Source organism: Pseudomyrmex gracilis, unplaced genomic scaffold (genome assembly GCF_002006095.1).
Source record: "Pseudomyrmex gracilis isolate BER0280 unplaced genomic scaffold, ASM200609v1 scaffold_81, whole genome shotgun sequence".
In the NCBI taxonomy this organism is placed as follows: Eukaryota; Metazoa; Arthropoda; class Insecta; order Hymenoptera; family Formicidae; genus Pseudomyrmex; species Pseudomyrmex gracilis.
The window spans coordinates 73595-89852 of NW_018020665.1; the positions used below are offsets into that span (position 1 = coordinate 73595).

The 16258-nt window shown below is 36.9% G+C and overlaps 4 protein-coding genes across 4 annotated transcripts; all 4 read left to right on the top strand.

The window, feature by feature from the left end:
* The first annotated feature begins 1188 nt into the window (after window positions 1-1188).
* On the top strand, window positions 1189-5565 carry LOC109855134. Its single transcript, XM_020428999.1, has 4 exons — window positions 1189-2524; window positions 2617-2849; window positions 2943-3631; window positions 4428-5565. Exons 1-4 carry the CDS (start codon window positions 1888-1890, stop codon window positions 4564-4566), a joined length of 1698 nt encoding a protein of 565 aa, XP_020284588.1. The 5' UTR covers window positions 1189-1887; the 3' UTR covers window positions 4567-5565.
* A 754-nt stretch (window positions 5566-6319) lies between these two features.
* Window positions 6320-7760, top strand: LOC109855120. The gene is made up of 3 exons (XM_020428981.1): window positions 6320-6687; window positions 6836-7197; window positions 7363-7760. The coding sequence occupies exons 1-3, from the start codon at window positions 6584-6586 to the stop codon at window positions 7641-7643; spliced, it is 747 nt and encodes a 248-aa protein (XP_020284570.1). The 5' UTR covers window positions 6320-6583; the 3' UTR covers window positions 7644-7760.
* A 1852-nt stretch (window positions 7761-9612) lies between these two features.
* Window positions 9613-10690, top strand: LOC109855130. Its single transcript, XM_020428995.1, has 2 exons — window positions 9613-9885; window positions 10049-10690. The coding sequence occupies exons 1-2, from the start codon at window positions 9688-9690 to the stop codon at window positions 10595-10597; spliced, it is 747 nt and encodes a 248-aa protein (XP_020284584.1). The 5' UTR covers window positions 9613-9687; the 3' UTR covers window positions 10598-10690.
* A 1941-nt stretch (window positions 10691-12631) lies between these two features.
* LOC109855129 lies at window positions 12632-14659 on the top strand. Its single transcript, XM_020428994.1, has 2 exons — window positions 12632-13352; window positions 13579-14659. The coding sequence occupies exons 1-2, from the start codon at window positions 12797-12799 to the stop codon at window positions 13824-13826; spliced, it is 804 nt and encodes a 267-aa protein (XP_020284583.1). The 5' UTR covers window positions 12632-12796; the 3' UTR covers window positions 13827-14659.
* The last annotated feature ends 1599 nt before the right edge of the window (window positions 14660-16258 follow it).

Sequence of the window (16258 nt, forward strand, 5' to 3'; positions counted from 1 at the left end):
TGCAGTTGACTTGTTCACATTTTGACATGCGGTAGCAAGACAAGAAATATATTAAATAGATACAAAAACAAACATAAAATTGTAATATTACGTAGTTTATTAATTTTTTACTTCGTGTACATTTGAGCAGAAATCTAGTTTTACTGTCTAATCTTTATGTATATTTATTCTTGTTTTTGATCTTTCTGGTTTTTGGATGAAAGAAAAAATGTATGCCATGACACATATTTACTTTATGAACAATAAGTATAAAAAGAAATATGTGAAAGAAAAACTAAAAAAGAGACAAAAAATAGAACACAAAAATGATTTATTTATAATTTTTATTATATTTACGCATATAAAAAATATATAAATATAACAATATATTTACACACATATATGAATATATTTACATAATTATATATTTTTATATGTTTTTTTTTACTTTTATTTTAATTATCTTGATAAACTTTGTACAAGTAATATAAATTACTAACATTGAAACACAACATAAAGAAAAAGTAATCTACATTTGTAGCAGAATTGAACAATATAATAGACTAACGTATACTTCTCATAAATAACTACCTACTTTTAACGATGAATCAACCACATATTAGCTCGCGGGCAGATTTTTTATCATCATCATTTTTCAACAAGGCAAAGTCTAACTGTCAGATCATGTGTGCGTATGAACAATCATAATTAGCTTTCTCGTAAGTAAGGCGACACTATATAACATGCTAAATCTTAATTACACTTTATCATCTCTATATGATAACATACAATAAGTATACATAATCAAGATATCTGATAGAAGATATAAAATCTATTGTATCATGCATGTATGCATCTGTGTATTGAAAATACACCAAAACAGGTCTTACATGTACACGTACATATGTGTGAATTACATTTTACTTTCTTCTCAAGTATGTTGCATCTAATTCTGACTAAATATTTATATTAAAAAAAAATACAAATTTATATTTTCCCCTCACATTATTTTATAATCTCTTTCAATCTCGATAATCTAACCAGATGTAACACTCGTGTTCAATCCGATCCACTTGCTCGTTCAAAACATACCCCACTGCCCAATTTACTGTAGGCCAGGATTCGAGCCAGAAGCCGAACGGTCTTAAGCATGCGTGTGTAACCTGTCCGGTTGCAGTCCGAGAGGAGACGATAATGACCTTCCACGGAGCTTGCCGACGGAGTAGGAGGGCCTTTGACACACTTGACGCTCAGGTGAATTGCAATCGAGAACGGAGAGACTCGTAGTTAGTGCGGAGCTGGAGATCGAACGGAGCGCGTCTCGACGGAAGTGTGAGAAAGAAAGGGACAAAAAAAAAAAGAGTGAGGCAAACGAAGAAAAGACAAAAGGTCAAAACAAAAGACATGATGCGCGACAGTGACAAATACTGATCAATAGCGTGATGATTGATAATCTGCGATGAAACATAAGTGCGACAATCTGCGATTGTGCGACGGATGTGCCGGATCAAAACGAACTAACACAAGAGAAGAAGAGAACCGTCGGTGCCGATAAAGGGAGTGGGAGAAGGTCGAGAAGTTTTCGGCGACAGAAAGTGGGAGAGGTCCGATGCTGATCAGCCGAGATCTCCGATAAATAGGAAAGACATATGATGAACGCGAGTAGAAACCAAAGAATCCGACGCGGCACGTGGACGATGATTCTCACGCGAAATCAAAAGTGCACCTGTTCTAGTTACTAGATAAGTAGTTGATCAGTGACGCCGGTAGATGGTGATTCAGAGCGTGCATTACTTCCGGGATCTTACCTCAAACTTCTGGTCATTCACAAGTTAAACGAAGTTAGAATATATATATTAAAAAAAAAAAAGTAAACGTAGTTTTGACTTTAATCAAGTGATTTCGAAGATGTATCGAGTAACGACGGTGTTTCTGTTGTGTCTCTCGATAACGTCGTCGTATTCGGAACTGTTCAGCGCTGACAAGCTCAGGATGTACGCGAAGTTCCTGAATCTCGACAAGCTTAGCATCAACGAAACGGGCAACGAACTGTGGCACGGGCTTTTTAGGGACTGCAACAAGAAAGTGACATTTTCGTGCATACAGAAAAACGCGTACACGTATCTCGACAACGTCTTCATCGAGAAGGACAATATCACCGTCTTCGACGGTCTGATACTTACGAGGAACACAAATGTCACCTACGACACGTGTCCTAAATTAACGGAAAGTCGTAACGACGTTAGCGAGAACCTCGTGGATGACGTCGACGCAGAAGATTGCGAAAAGAAAGCGGACGACGAGACGGAAGATCGAAAATTTAAAGAACCGGAATCGCCGCTTGAGGAAGTTACGAACGCTCTCCGGCGGAAAACAGTTAAGTTCTTGTCGACGAGAAATTACGAACTTCAACTTCCGCAATTCTTCTTCGAAGGCGCCACCGTGAAGATAAGCCCGCGCGAGATAGACGAGCATGGCGCTCTTCTCAGAGTGGATTTCGGAACTCAAGACGTACAGGAAGGACGAATCTTGTTCAAAAAATTTAGTAAGAGAGAAACGTGTGTTTTGATATCTACAATTAATTTATAGCAATAGAGAACGCGTAATGTTTTATACATTTAATATTTTATTTTATAGAAAAGTTCTTACAAAATAAATTATTGACGAGCTTCCTGGCGCTTCTCTTGATTATCAAGTTAATCAAAGTAAAGTTTCTGTTCGTCATTCCGTTCCTGTTCGGTGTTGGCGCCGCGAAGAAACTCTTCCTCAAGTTATTGCTCTTCTTCATCCCGGCGTTCGCGCACATCTTTAAGCTCTGCTCCAGCTACTATTCGAACCACGCCACCAAGTTCCACCATCACCATCATCAAGTACGCGCACAGTTTTTGTTCTCTCTCTTTTTTTCTCTTCCTTCTTAGATATATTCGCATAAAACTATTTTACTAAAATTTTGTTTTTTTCAGGTAGCGCATCACCATCATCACGTGCCAGTTCCGGTTCCGGTCCCGGCGTTTTATCATCGTCATCACAACGATTTAGACGGCTACGACGAGTACGATCATCCTCACATTCAATACCGGAAGGACGTAGAGGAACTCAAGGAATGGGGCATCGAGCCTTACGACGAACCTTACGAAGAGGCCAGTCAGATCGTGAACCGCGTTGTTTCACCTCTCGCGAACTCGATATATTCGGGTCCGTACGGGTTGCCGCAATACGCGCCGAACGTAAAGCCGATCGCGTCATCTCACCTGGACAACTCGGCTAACGCGCACAATCTGGCCTACTCCGGATATGTGAACGACATCAAGCACAATCGGCGACCCGCTCAGCCGACGATCTCCGTGTTGAATTCGAAGACGCCGGTGAAGAAGACGCCGTACAACACGATTTTCGCGACAAACGCGCGACCGGTTCCTCATCCGCAGAGGCTGTTGACACCTGTCGCGTCTTCCAAGAGCTCGACTATATCGATCTCGCGACAAGAAACAGATGATGACTATTACGGGCCGATAATCGACCGGCTGGAAAATATCTTTGACCAGCTGAGCTTCCACGACGAGATCTGTCGGGAATTGCTCGTGTGCAGCATGTACAAAAACCCAGCGAGCTACTCGCCGCACAGTAACATCGTGTCGAACGAGCTCTCCAGGTACGCGAAAGAAAATGCAGCGGAGTGGCTTATTATTGATTCAGTTACCGCGTGTATTACAAAAGAGAAAGGTGGAGATCGCCCGCCTGCGTTCCGAATCGCGTTAAATCGGGTCACCGGTCGACTTTGGTTCTGTCTTTCTCTCTTTCTCTTTCTCTTTTTCCCGTCGCATCGTTCCTTTTTTTGCCGCTTTTTATCGCTGCTTCTGATTGCACATCGTAACCAGACTTATTCAGCTTTGTACTTCAATTTTGCTCGATATTTCCGCTACTCTTGTTTTTTTTTCTCAAATAATCGTTCCTCTTCTTACTGCTTTTCGTCATTCCGATTATAAATCTTACGTTAGTGTAACGTTATTCAGCTTTGTCTCGCTTAACATTCTCTTTCACTGGCAATCGGCGCAAATTATAAAAATAATTTTCAACTGTGCCATCTACTCGACGAACCGGAAATAAATAGAACGGTTTTATTAAATCCGGAACGATCTGCAGATAGCTCACTTACGCACAATTACACTGATTCAAATCTCCAAGAATAAGTTTTTTTTTTTGTGGACAAAAATTACTTCGCGGACTCCGAAAACATGTTTGTGTATTGTGGAATTAATTCACATAACAAGCAAAGAAAGCTACGCGAATCGGGTCGGCTTGAAACGAGCGCGTTAATTAAGACTTGGAATGATTGCGCCTTTCAAAGAGATATTAGCGCGCGTCGCGTCACTCGCGCAATAATCACGATTAACTTTATTATGATTACATTAAGTTTTTTACCAAGCTTAATTTGCATATGATTTCAGAGATCCGGAGGAATTGAAGCTTATTTCTGACGTGACGGAGAGTTCGAAAAAATTCCTCAGATATCTAAACGCGGCCAGACTAGGTCAAGAAGGTGGAAATTGTCTCAGAACGTATCCCTGTCACAGCAACATCGAATGAATGTAGAACTTTTCTAGTAATTTGCGCATATTTATAATACGACGAATTTAAAATGTCCGTCGTTAGACTTACACGTTTGCTCAATAAGCCTTCCGAGGGAATGATAAGAAGAAAACTGACTGTTTTACTGTTATAAATGCAATATTTAAAAACTGTAATACTGCCATGTACGTACACGCGAGAACTCTCTAAAACCTTTCCACTAAAAAAAAAAAAAAAACAGAAATTGAAGTATTCTGTGTAGAAATTTACAATAATACTTAATAATAATGTAAAGTTAATTGATTTTGTTACTTATGATAATTTATGCCAATTCTTCAGAGTTAGTGACACACTGAAGAGAAATCGGTGAGATTTTGTGATCAAAGCTTCCATGGACTGTTGACACGTTGTCAAAAAAGTCTCTACAAATATCATCAATATATATGTATATCTATAGTTATAGATAATAACATTGATACAATATTGGATTGTGTGGCATTTTGTTAGATAATATTTATGTACTTCGAATATAGAGTGTGTCAAGAATCTAACAAAAATATTATTAATTTATTTGATTATTCTTGAAAACAAATATCTTAAAGATGAAAAAAAAGAGAACAAATACAGCGTAAACGCATGAAATGTAATTACACACATTGCAAAAGTTGTTTACCATTTGTGTAAGAAGAATTATTTAACTGCAGTTTGTGATGTTATTAACTTTATAAGATTTCGCGTATGAACAATCACATGAAAATATATATGAAACTTCTTCTCTCATAAATATTGTATGTATTAGTGTACACAATATGTCCGACATTTAATGTAAAAAGTAGTTAAGAAACAAACGCGCGATGAATAATTATATCTGCGATTTAGCTATATAAAAGTATTGTATACTTCTTAATCTTAATATTTTAGAGAATTACTATTATTATTACATACTCGGGTGCCATACCCAGCAAATGTTATTATTTAATGTTATCTTATTAATTTTATTTTATTAAAATACAGTGTAAAAAATTAATAAGCATATTATACTAAATTATTTATTTTGATCGTGTATATTTAAGTGTAATAAAATATTATAAATCAACGTTTATGTTATTTATGCATTATTTTTCTAACCGTTTGCATTATAAAATCGTACGTACAAGTAACAAATGTCATAATTAACATCATCGTTGCTATGATTTTTTAAATAACAAATACATTTAGAGTCTTCTTTTGTAACAAATTGAATAATATATTTTATTGTGTAATACCTATCTATTAACATGATATTTTTTTAAATATGTCTGAGAAAATAGTTTTTTTTTTTTCACGCGTGAAGTCAATAGTGATTATTTTAATAAATAAAGACATTTCAAGCCTTACTTGTGGCAAATTAAACATACATATGTTATCGTAGATTATTTATTGACATATAATATAACTGTATGTGTATAATAAAACTGTTATTTTATGAAACAAAAATCCGAGAAAGCTGTCAAAAATGTTTTTTCGCTTCGCACGATTAACAATGTTAGAAAACTTGAAACATATTAACAGAAGAAAGCAAAACAAACTCGTATTTTAATATTCCCTAAAGTTTTAGATCTAAAAAAACAAATCGAAACATGAATGAAAAAACTATAAATTAAATTTCTTAAAATATTTTTAATATCGATTTTCTTTGCGTGATTTTACAAAAGAAAAAAACAAGAAAAAAAATGTAGAATATATATTTAGATGATTTATGACTTAACCAAAAACTCTTTTGAACATAGTTCACCTGAATACATGTAGCGGTTATAATCCAAAAATGGAGGCAAATATTTCATGCTGACTTCGAAATCGAAATTGTCTTAGAGAGACGAAGGAGCTCGTGAAAATCGACACCCTAGATATAATGAGGCTTTCTTCTTTCCAAGCCGACAACACGTCTCTGATCAAAATTCATCGGCCGTCCGCGGCTGCCATCGGCTATAAAACCCCGTTGAGTTCGTTCGTACTGGCATTCGGTGTTTAGCCTGGTAAATCGGTGGGTGCTGCCATGAGGATCTTTACCACTATCGTGTCCGCAGCCCTTCTGGCTACCCTCACTAGTGCGCAAGAAACGGAAACTACCGTCAATGTTCTGCGACAAATTTATCACAGGTAGACATACATTATAATTATTGTAACACACCATATTCACATATTTAGAGTATTTATAATTATCAAAGAATACTTTTACGAATTACTATTGCAACTTAAACACAAACACAGTTTATAACACGAATACACGAATTTGTAAACGTCACAGATGCGCAGATAGCGAATCTATGCTATCGTGCGTTAAACCGAAGGTGGTGGCTTACCTCACCGACGCTGTGAAACAAGACAGATTGGCAATTACGAAGGATTTAGCGGTGGTTAAATCCCGTGACGCATCGGAGGATAACACGGAAGAGGGCTATCCCGCGCAATACGACGCCGCGAATCCGACCAAAAGGAAACTCCTGCGGACGCTGATGCTCGAGAAAATAGACGCGTATCTGTCTAGCCATCAGCTCGAGGCAAAACTGCCGGAGGCCATTGCCGGATCCAACATCGTTCCTAGATCTTTAGTCGACAGTATGCCAAAGAGTCTCACAGTTCCCCTAAGTGACTCTTCCAGCGGACAAGGTAATCGCACGTTACATCTTGACATTCATTTGACATTCTCTTGTGTATCGTTCGCGTTTCACGCGTTAGAACCACACATCTAAGAATCACAAATCTAATTTTGCGTCAAACAGAGATTTTGAGATTTTTTAAAGAGATTTAAATAAATTGATTTAAAATTTTCAGGTCGTGGTTTTGTCAAGAAGGTAATGATACCGTTTCTGCTTGGTCTCAAGTTCAAAGCGACCGCTTTGGTACCGCTCGCTCTCGCATTAATCGCTCTGAAGACGTGGAAGGCTCTGACTTTGGGCCTCCTGTCATTGGTTCTTAGCGGAGCAATGATGATCTTCAAGTTGACCAAACCGAAAGTCGCTTACGAGGTTGTTCACTATGGACACCCGCCGGTGGAGCACCCACCTCACTGGGACACCGCACCGCAAGGACCTTATAGGGCCTATAGGAAATAGAACGAAATTGACCGCCTCATCATCTCTGTCGTGTAGATCTTTTATTTAATATTTATTCATCGTGTTAGTGTGTGTTTAGCATGTTCTTGTACAATAAAACTTTTGATATTATTTCATTAAACGAGTCTTGTCGATTACTTTCCATTTTCTCCAATTTAATGTAATTTATTTTTTTTTTCCGAAGAGACGCGAATGACATAAAAATATAACACGAGAGTAAAAAGTAATATTTTGTAAGAAATATAAAAGTATTAGTTTTAAATTGAGAAAGTGATTAGTGTTTTTTATTTACCTTGTCTTATGTTTTCGCTTTTTAATTACAATGCAGTTTGAATAACAAGACATTTAAATTACCATAATTAGAACGTAGTAGTTACGTGCATGTCATAAAAGAGAACACGTAAACTTTTTTTTTTTTTTTTTTAATATTACCAGTGTCATATTTTTATCAAAAAAGTTGCTTCAATTCAGCAGCTTGTTCGTTTTATAACATATATATTCTTCAGTTCTTAAACAGTAATATTTTCTATCAAAATTCTACATCTTTGAAGAAGAAACGAAAGTGTAATACGATTTGCGGCTTTTAACACGCTTTTGTTGCCAAGCAATTAAATTGTCAACAATAAACAAATCGTAGTAAAATCACGAGAACTAGTAATTCTACGAAAACGCGACGTTTTTCATCGGCTGTACGGCCTGAATGTTTATGCAAACTCGACCCAAAATTCCAATTGCCGTTTCATTGTTACGACAAAGAAGAAGTCGGGCAGAGGACTCAAGTGTCTTCGATAGTAGTCCGTTTTCACACGAGAAATTCATACGCAGCGCGCATCGCTGATGTACGCTGTTTTACTTTGAGTTCGATCGGGAGCGAGAATTTAATTAGGTCTGACAGGGTGAAATTAGCAGCGTCTACAAAAGATCGAGCTGTCGATGACGGTATGAACAAACACGGAGAGAGCGAAGACAGTAAGGAGCTTTAACGACGCGTTCGTGTGGAAAGTCATGATCGTGATGTGAATCAATGATCGATTCAATGTCAATGTTACGGCAATGTTTCGATGTCAAGGATGAAAGACTCTTAAGAAGTGTATGCAAGATTTCCGATCATTTGCTATAAATAAAATTAATTAAATTAATAAAAAAACAAATAAAATATTTTCTATCAGGTTTTTTTTTAAATTTCAAGAATGTAAAACTTTCATATTGTTTTAGCAAAAGAAAGCTTTAGCGAAATTCAATATTTATAATATTATTCTAATTTTTACATTTTCAATGTATATATTGTTAAAATACGCTAAAAAGAAAAAATATTACAATAAGTTATTACGTCACAAAAGTTAAATTGTAATTTTATTTATTTATTTGTTGATACATATCTCTCATATAAAAGAAATTCAAAACAATGAAGAAACGCTTTTCACTTTTTAATGTAATTCCAATCATTAACTCGGCAATAATTCCGCGTTCGCTCGGGTCATAACGAATTAAATCCGATTACAAAGTCAGGATGCGTTCGTTATCAAAAATTGAATTCCGTGTCATGCTTCTGAAAAAATATTCTACAAACATCCATCGTTATAAGTGGGTCTTTCGATATCGTTTGTAGAAAGCAAACTACCCATTAATATCGCACAAATTCCATCGCGTTTCCAAGAGCCAAAAAGTATGACCTATTGGCACATCGACGGAAGCCGCGCTGCTACCCCGGATTCGCGATGTCGCGTGCCGCGTGTGTCGCGCGACCTCTCACGCTCGTTTCTCGTCTATCCTCCCTCATCAAGTAGTCGCGACGTGAATCGTGGCGAGGCCTCAATAATCGAAGACCATACTGAACGAAAAGAAAATTCATGTCCGAAGTGGGGGCGTATTCTTCGCGACTGTTTGACGTGCGTCGTGCGATTCAACGATAGGCCTTCGTATAAATACCGTACTGCCCAACCCATTGGCATCAGTCGTCGTGCCGCGATCGTCCTCATTCATCATACAGGTGTATAGCGCGGAGCCTTTTTTCACGAACGGATAACCTACCCCCCTCGCGAACATGAAGCTCTTCGTCTTGTGTACCCTGCTCGCGTTCGCTGCCGCGCAACCGGCCAAGAACGAAAATTGGAAAAGCGCCATGGACGAAATGGTCGGCCAGTCCAGGTCCGAGTGCTCGCAGAAGAACGACGAGATCGCGTGCATGAAGTTCAAAGTGTTCAATCTGCTCGACCAGATCTTCAGCAAGGATAACTTCAAGGCAAGTGTAAAATTATGGTAACGCTTCAGGATAATTGAAAGAGCTTTCGTTTGTTTTTCAATTTACGATTATAAGTTTTATTTCCTGCTGACGCGTCTGATAATTTTTAACAAGATTCTCTTGTTATAAATTTACATCGATTTTCATCCTCCGGTACTTTTAGGTGTCGGACACGATGGAGGTCACACGCAACTCGCACCCCGTCGAGGAAGTGTCCGCTCGCGGAGAGACTTCCTTTTTCGACACCGTGCAATCCTACTTGGCTTCTCACGACGTGACCTTCAAACTGCCATTGGACTCCACGGTGAAGGTGAGCTCGCGCAACATCGAGGACGATCAGCTCACCTTCGACCTCAAGTTCGGCCAGGGCCGTGCCGTTGATGAGGCCCGCAGATCCAAGCTGAAGAAAGTCGTCATTCCTATTCTGGTGTTCGTTCTTTTGAAAGCGATGACTCTGATTCCTCTGGCTATAGGAGTGCTCGGTTTGAAAGCATGGAACGCTCTGCAGCTCTCGTTCTTCAGCTTCATCGTGTCCGTTGGTATGGCCATTTTCCAGCTCTGCAAGAAAATTGCCGCTGACGGTCACGCTGCACCCATCGCTCATGGACCGTGGCAATATCAAGCTCAGTACAGGTCTTTCCAGGATCAGGATCAGCTGTCGTCGTCGCAATTCGCTCAGAATCTCGCATATTCCGCTCACGCGCAATCCTAATATCATTATTGTCTTATCGACGCTTTTGTAAAATATCTAGTTTCCTATTTGTGCTGTATATTTAATAAATTATTACCGCAAGTCATTTTTATATACCATGTTTGTTTAACGCCTCTGACGTCTTTCATCAACATCAAAATTTACTTTTTTTAGAGAAAGAAAAAAATAGATGATAAAATAAATAAATATATAAAATATACCATGTCGAAAAAATATATAAAGATACAGATATTTTAGTATTTTTTTTTTTTATTAATTTTATTACAATTAATAAACGCGGAAGAGAGAAACATTTTATTTACCTTGAAAGAGGGAAGTAATATTCTTATAATAAAATGTAAATGAAAATTACTCATTGTTTAGTCATTTGCAATATAAAATAGTAATAATTTTTTTATTTGCAACTTTTAATTTAATTTTATTTCTATTTAAACACATGAATTTATCACAATAATAATAGCTAATAACAGGTCTAGGTAGTGATAAGAACAGTCACTTACACAAAAAGCAAGAAGAATGTCTTCAGAACACCTGCACTTTGAAAAGTTTTTTAGTTATGATATGGTTTGATTAAAAAAACCATAAACTTTCTCTCTCTCTCTCTCTCTCTCTCTCTCTCTCTCTCTCTCTCTAAAGTTGGTTCCTTGCAAAAGTGCACTCTTTTTAGTACTTTTCTTTTTTAGTAAAAATTTAATTATGAGGCATGTGTGACATAGCTAGTAATTAAATTTGTATGAATTTTACGAGCAATTGGCGAGTCAGCAATTCTTGAGTAAACAAACAATGATGCTTTGCGCAAGAAAAACACTTGCGGGATCCTGGATCTTAAAAGCGGTCGCCTGTATAATAAAAGATTTGAAACTCTATGTGATATCCCGACCTATATCTTCTAATTTTTTACAATAATAAAAAGACAATTATTATCTTATATTTTTTTCTCCTTTTTATGCATACAAACTCTACAATATGTAAGTTGTTTAAAAATTAGCATTTTTTTCTGAAACCAAATTTCTACATGTTTATAAAAATAGAAAGTAAAATCCAATGGCTCACGTAGAACTACATATAATACATGTGATATTTCGCAATTAAACCTTGATAACATGCATGTTGAATATTTTAATATTCAAAAACTGGCTTCAACAAAGACTATTGTTTTTATTTACATATGAGATGTACTTCCGGAAGTTGTCATTTCTTTTTAAAAACTCATAAAAAATTGTTTCTTTCATAAATTAGATCTGAGATTTTATAAAATACTTAAAATAAACCTACGTATAAATATGTCATCATCTCAAGACTTTATGAGATACTTAAGAAAAATCTACATACAAATGTGTCACTTTCCTCTCTTATGAAAGTCAATTGGAAGCCGTTCCAAAACAATTCTCATTTCACTATTTTAACATATTATGTGACATGTGTAATTTCCATGGAAATATTTTCTTGCTTTAATCATTTTACATATCACAACATGTAAATTGTATTTGACTATATCCTCACACACTCATTTACTAACGTGAAACCGTAGCTTATAGAACAGACCAAATCAATAATAAATCTCGTGCGTTTCAAGGAAACTAATTTTCATACGATACACCTGGTGGTTTTTGCTAGAAACAACGGCGGCGACAGTTAGACATCATTCTCGTAATCATAGAAGGTGCGCGAACCGCTAAACCGACGCCTGAAAGTTTACGACGAGCCAAGTAAGAGCGTAAGACAAAAAGATCCGAGGCGCAAGTTCCGTTTCCCGTGTGCCGTCGCATGCCATCGTGTACGACGTACGCGACAATCAATACGTGTGTACACGCGTGCATTGCATCTTATGCGCGCGTTTAAGTGAATGGACGTAAGGAGAAGTCACGGGGGTTTCGGGAAGATATGGAGGTACGTATGTCACTCTATGCCAGTGAAATTTGAATAATTTCCCTTCGATCGACTATTCCCGGCATGTGCGACCTAATAACATAGATTCAAGGGGGACAAATTAAATAAAAGACGCGGGCTACTCCTCTGTCAGTCGCAGTTCGATTGCCGATCATCGCTCGCTCGCGTCTCGAGTGGACGAATCGGTCGCGTTTATTAACCACGTGGTATAACGCGAGTCTTCACAAAAGAAACAGGAAGACAGAAGGACAAACGCGAGCGATTTAAAAAATTTTCTGTGCGACGACGAAGAAAAAAAAACAAATCGACATGCGACCGACAGCATCGATAAGCGCGATTGTTCTGCTGATTGGATCGTGCGCGGCCAGTCAGGATTTCTTGACGAGCTCCTTGAACGAGTGCGTGAAAGCGGAATCCTGGACGTCCTGTTTCAAGCATCATGTTCTGGGTTACCTCGACAACAAGCTTGGAACCGTCACGGAGGCCAGGTCGCTGGAAACCATTGACGAGGCGATCGTCGCTAGAACCATGAAATATCTGAAGAGCTTCGAATACGGAATTGACTTGCCCTTCGTCGACGCCAGTTTGAAATACAGACCCAGCAGGAATTTAGCCGATCTCGACGTCGAGTTCAAGAATAACGACGTAGCCACGAATCAAGCTCGTGGACTTCTAAAGAAGAAACTTCTGCTGCCGTTTTTGTTGCTGCTGAAATTGAAACTGAAGGCTCTAATGCCCATTTTTGTCGCCATTATCGGATTGAAAGCTTTGAAGGCTCTCGTTCTGTCGAAGCTCGCTCTTCTCATTGTAATCGGATTCGTCGCTTTGCAGCTCTTCAAGAAAGGCGGTATGATGATGCCGATGGGTACGTACATAACAGAATTGTTTGTTGGTGTCAATATTCTACAATAAATAGATACACTACTAATATAAACACATACTAAATAAATATGACAATATATTAAAATTGTATATATATCTTTAAGTATCATTTTTTCTTGCTTAATTAAGTTTGAAATATTGTTCTTTTATTAAAGTTTGAAAAAAAATTAGAAAGATTTTGAATTTTTGCTTTTATCTCGATCATATAGGAATGTCTATGGAATCGGCATCGACATATGGCGCTCCACCTATGTCCTCGACACCGTCGAGCTACGATCCCGTCAACACGTGGGACGGCAACGGACCGTATTCCCGCGTCTGGACGCCGACCAACGGTGTGGAAGCCCAAAATCTTGCTTACAGCTACTACGCGCCCGGCAGCAGCTCGAGTTCTTACAGCTCGCCAGGCTCCTCTGCGTCGTCCTCGTCCGGAAGCAGCTCAACAAGTTACAACTAAAAGTCGTTCTAATGCCCCACTAATGACGCATCGATCGTCTAACGTTGCCTTCAAACGCGATTTCCGCGATCGCACGTCGGTACCTAAGACACGACCAAAGAAACGCACGCCAAAAATAACCATGCAATGCTAATCTCACGATCGGTGCTGACGAGACGAGTCAGTTAACGAGAGCCTGACATTCAAAGACTGTCGACGTCCCGCGCGTTGGCTATAATCGTAGAATCGTTTTGTCGGTTTGGCAAAACTCGAGCTTGATGTCGAATTTCTAACACTAAAACTTATCGAAGACTTAATTGAGCTAATTAAATTTTTGATCAAGTTTGACAGCGAAGTATCTTCTACGGCGCGCGAGTAGAATTAAATTGAAAATTTTAATTAAAACATTTTTTCGTAGAACGTGTGTTATTTTGTAGAAATTAAGTATTTTTTGTGAAATCGACAAAGCCATTTGCTAATTCTTTCTTTGAGTGTATCACATACGCCGAAAGATAATTAGAATTATCATCTTTCCATCAGAATGTACAGACAGTTGTTGTAAGTGTATTTTATCGCGACGGTCACAATTGTTGATAATAATATAAATAAATAAATAAATATGTCGTCAATTACAGTCGCGAAACAATGCGACATCATCGACTATTTATTTATCGTGTGACGAGATTATTTATTATTATCTATGTATTTGTTAATAAAAGCATCCCTTAAAATAAAAAAAAATAAATAAAAAAACTTAATATTCTGTACACACTTATGCTTCTCTGAGATACAACTTCTTTAAGTCAACTTTTCTGTTATATGTCCTATCAAGCCCCTTTAAGATGATTACCATGTCACCATATAAAATCTATTGTTATCTCGATATCAATTGTTTTTAAAACACATTTCAAATTTACGTAAACTATATAATTAAAAAAGCAACTATTATAATTACTTAAAATTATTATTTTATTAAACATTTAATGAAAGTTAGTGTATGCACTATGTTCTTTAGCTGGTAACATTAGTGGAAATATATGGTAGTCAATTGTGGAGAGAAAACATGAGATGGCGCTCATGTATAAATACTAGTAATATCGGCAATCTATACAAGGCAATTTATTGTCTTCATCTTTTGCACTTTGCTGTAAATTTCATACATATGCATAAGTTATACTAGTTTAATTGAAATTTAACGTATTTTACGTATTTTATTTTTTTTTATTCTAAGAACTGTAATGTGTTTTTTGTAAAATACAAAAAAAAACTAAATTCATTAAAATAATATTTTTTCATATTGTCACACACATTATTAAAAATAACGTTTACATAAATAAGTACATGTTTGTGCTTAAATATCAAAAAAGATAATCTGTTTAAATATCATATAAAAGATTTTTAATTTTTTAAGTTAATATGTGTACTTCACAAATAACTTATTACTTTCGTAATATCACCAAGTAGAAAAATATTTTACATTATATTAATTGCATTACAAAGTTGTGCAAAATGTGTATGTACGGGGTTTGGAATATTAACAAGCCCTTAGGATATTCAAACTAACATTTTGCATTAACATTATTTATTGAACTGTTCTTACCAGGATTGATTTATAATATTATATGAAGCCAATTCGTTGTCTCTCTCTACGGTGTATCCTGAAAGTTGAGAATGCAGTAAAACTTTTACGATTTGTGCATATTACACAAACATTTATACCTAATTTAATTTTGTTCACCGGACAATAATCCTTTTGTTCACATTAGAAGATCGTTCTTTTCAGATTCGATTCACAGATTGAAAACTTCTTTACCTAATGTAATCTTTCCCCTTAGGGAACGTTTTATCCTTTTTGTGAAAAAACCTACTGTGACAAAAATGTTTTCATTGTGCAAGATAGAAGGACAAATGAAACAAGCAATATTGTGTATAATATAGCAAAAAAGATTTAAACGTTTTATACTCGAACAAAAGAACATCGGTTTAGCATTTTTCGATTGTCTCGCCTAAAAATAATTGTGAAAGTTTTTCGGTTTTTACTTTTTTTTTCACACATTATCTTTCTTTCACAAGAAAATCGATTTTGTATGTTCTACCATCTCGGTTTGTAATCGCATTCGTAAAGCTGTCAGTGAAAGCGAATGAAAGCTTTCACTGAAGACTTCCAAACCTATTGAAGAGCGAAAACCAGATTTCTTATCGCTCGAGAATGCTGCAAGATCAAAGAATCTATAAAACCGATATCAATAACAGGATGCATCTATTTTGCTCGCATGATCTCTTTTTTACGTGAGTGATTTGCTGCTGTTGTGGCGCATGCCAATATCCTGCGCCGACTGGGGCACATACACTTTAGAAAGCGTGTTTATCGCATCCTCAAGATCGTGCACGATTGTGAAACCCACCATTACGCTAACAATGTTGCTGAAAGTACGTGTATTATTTTAATAATC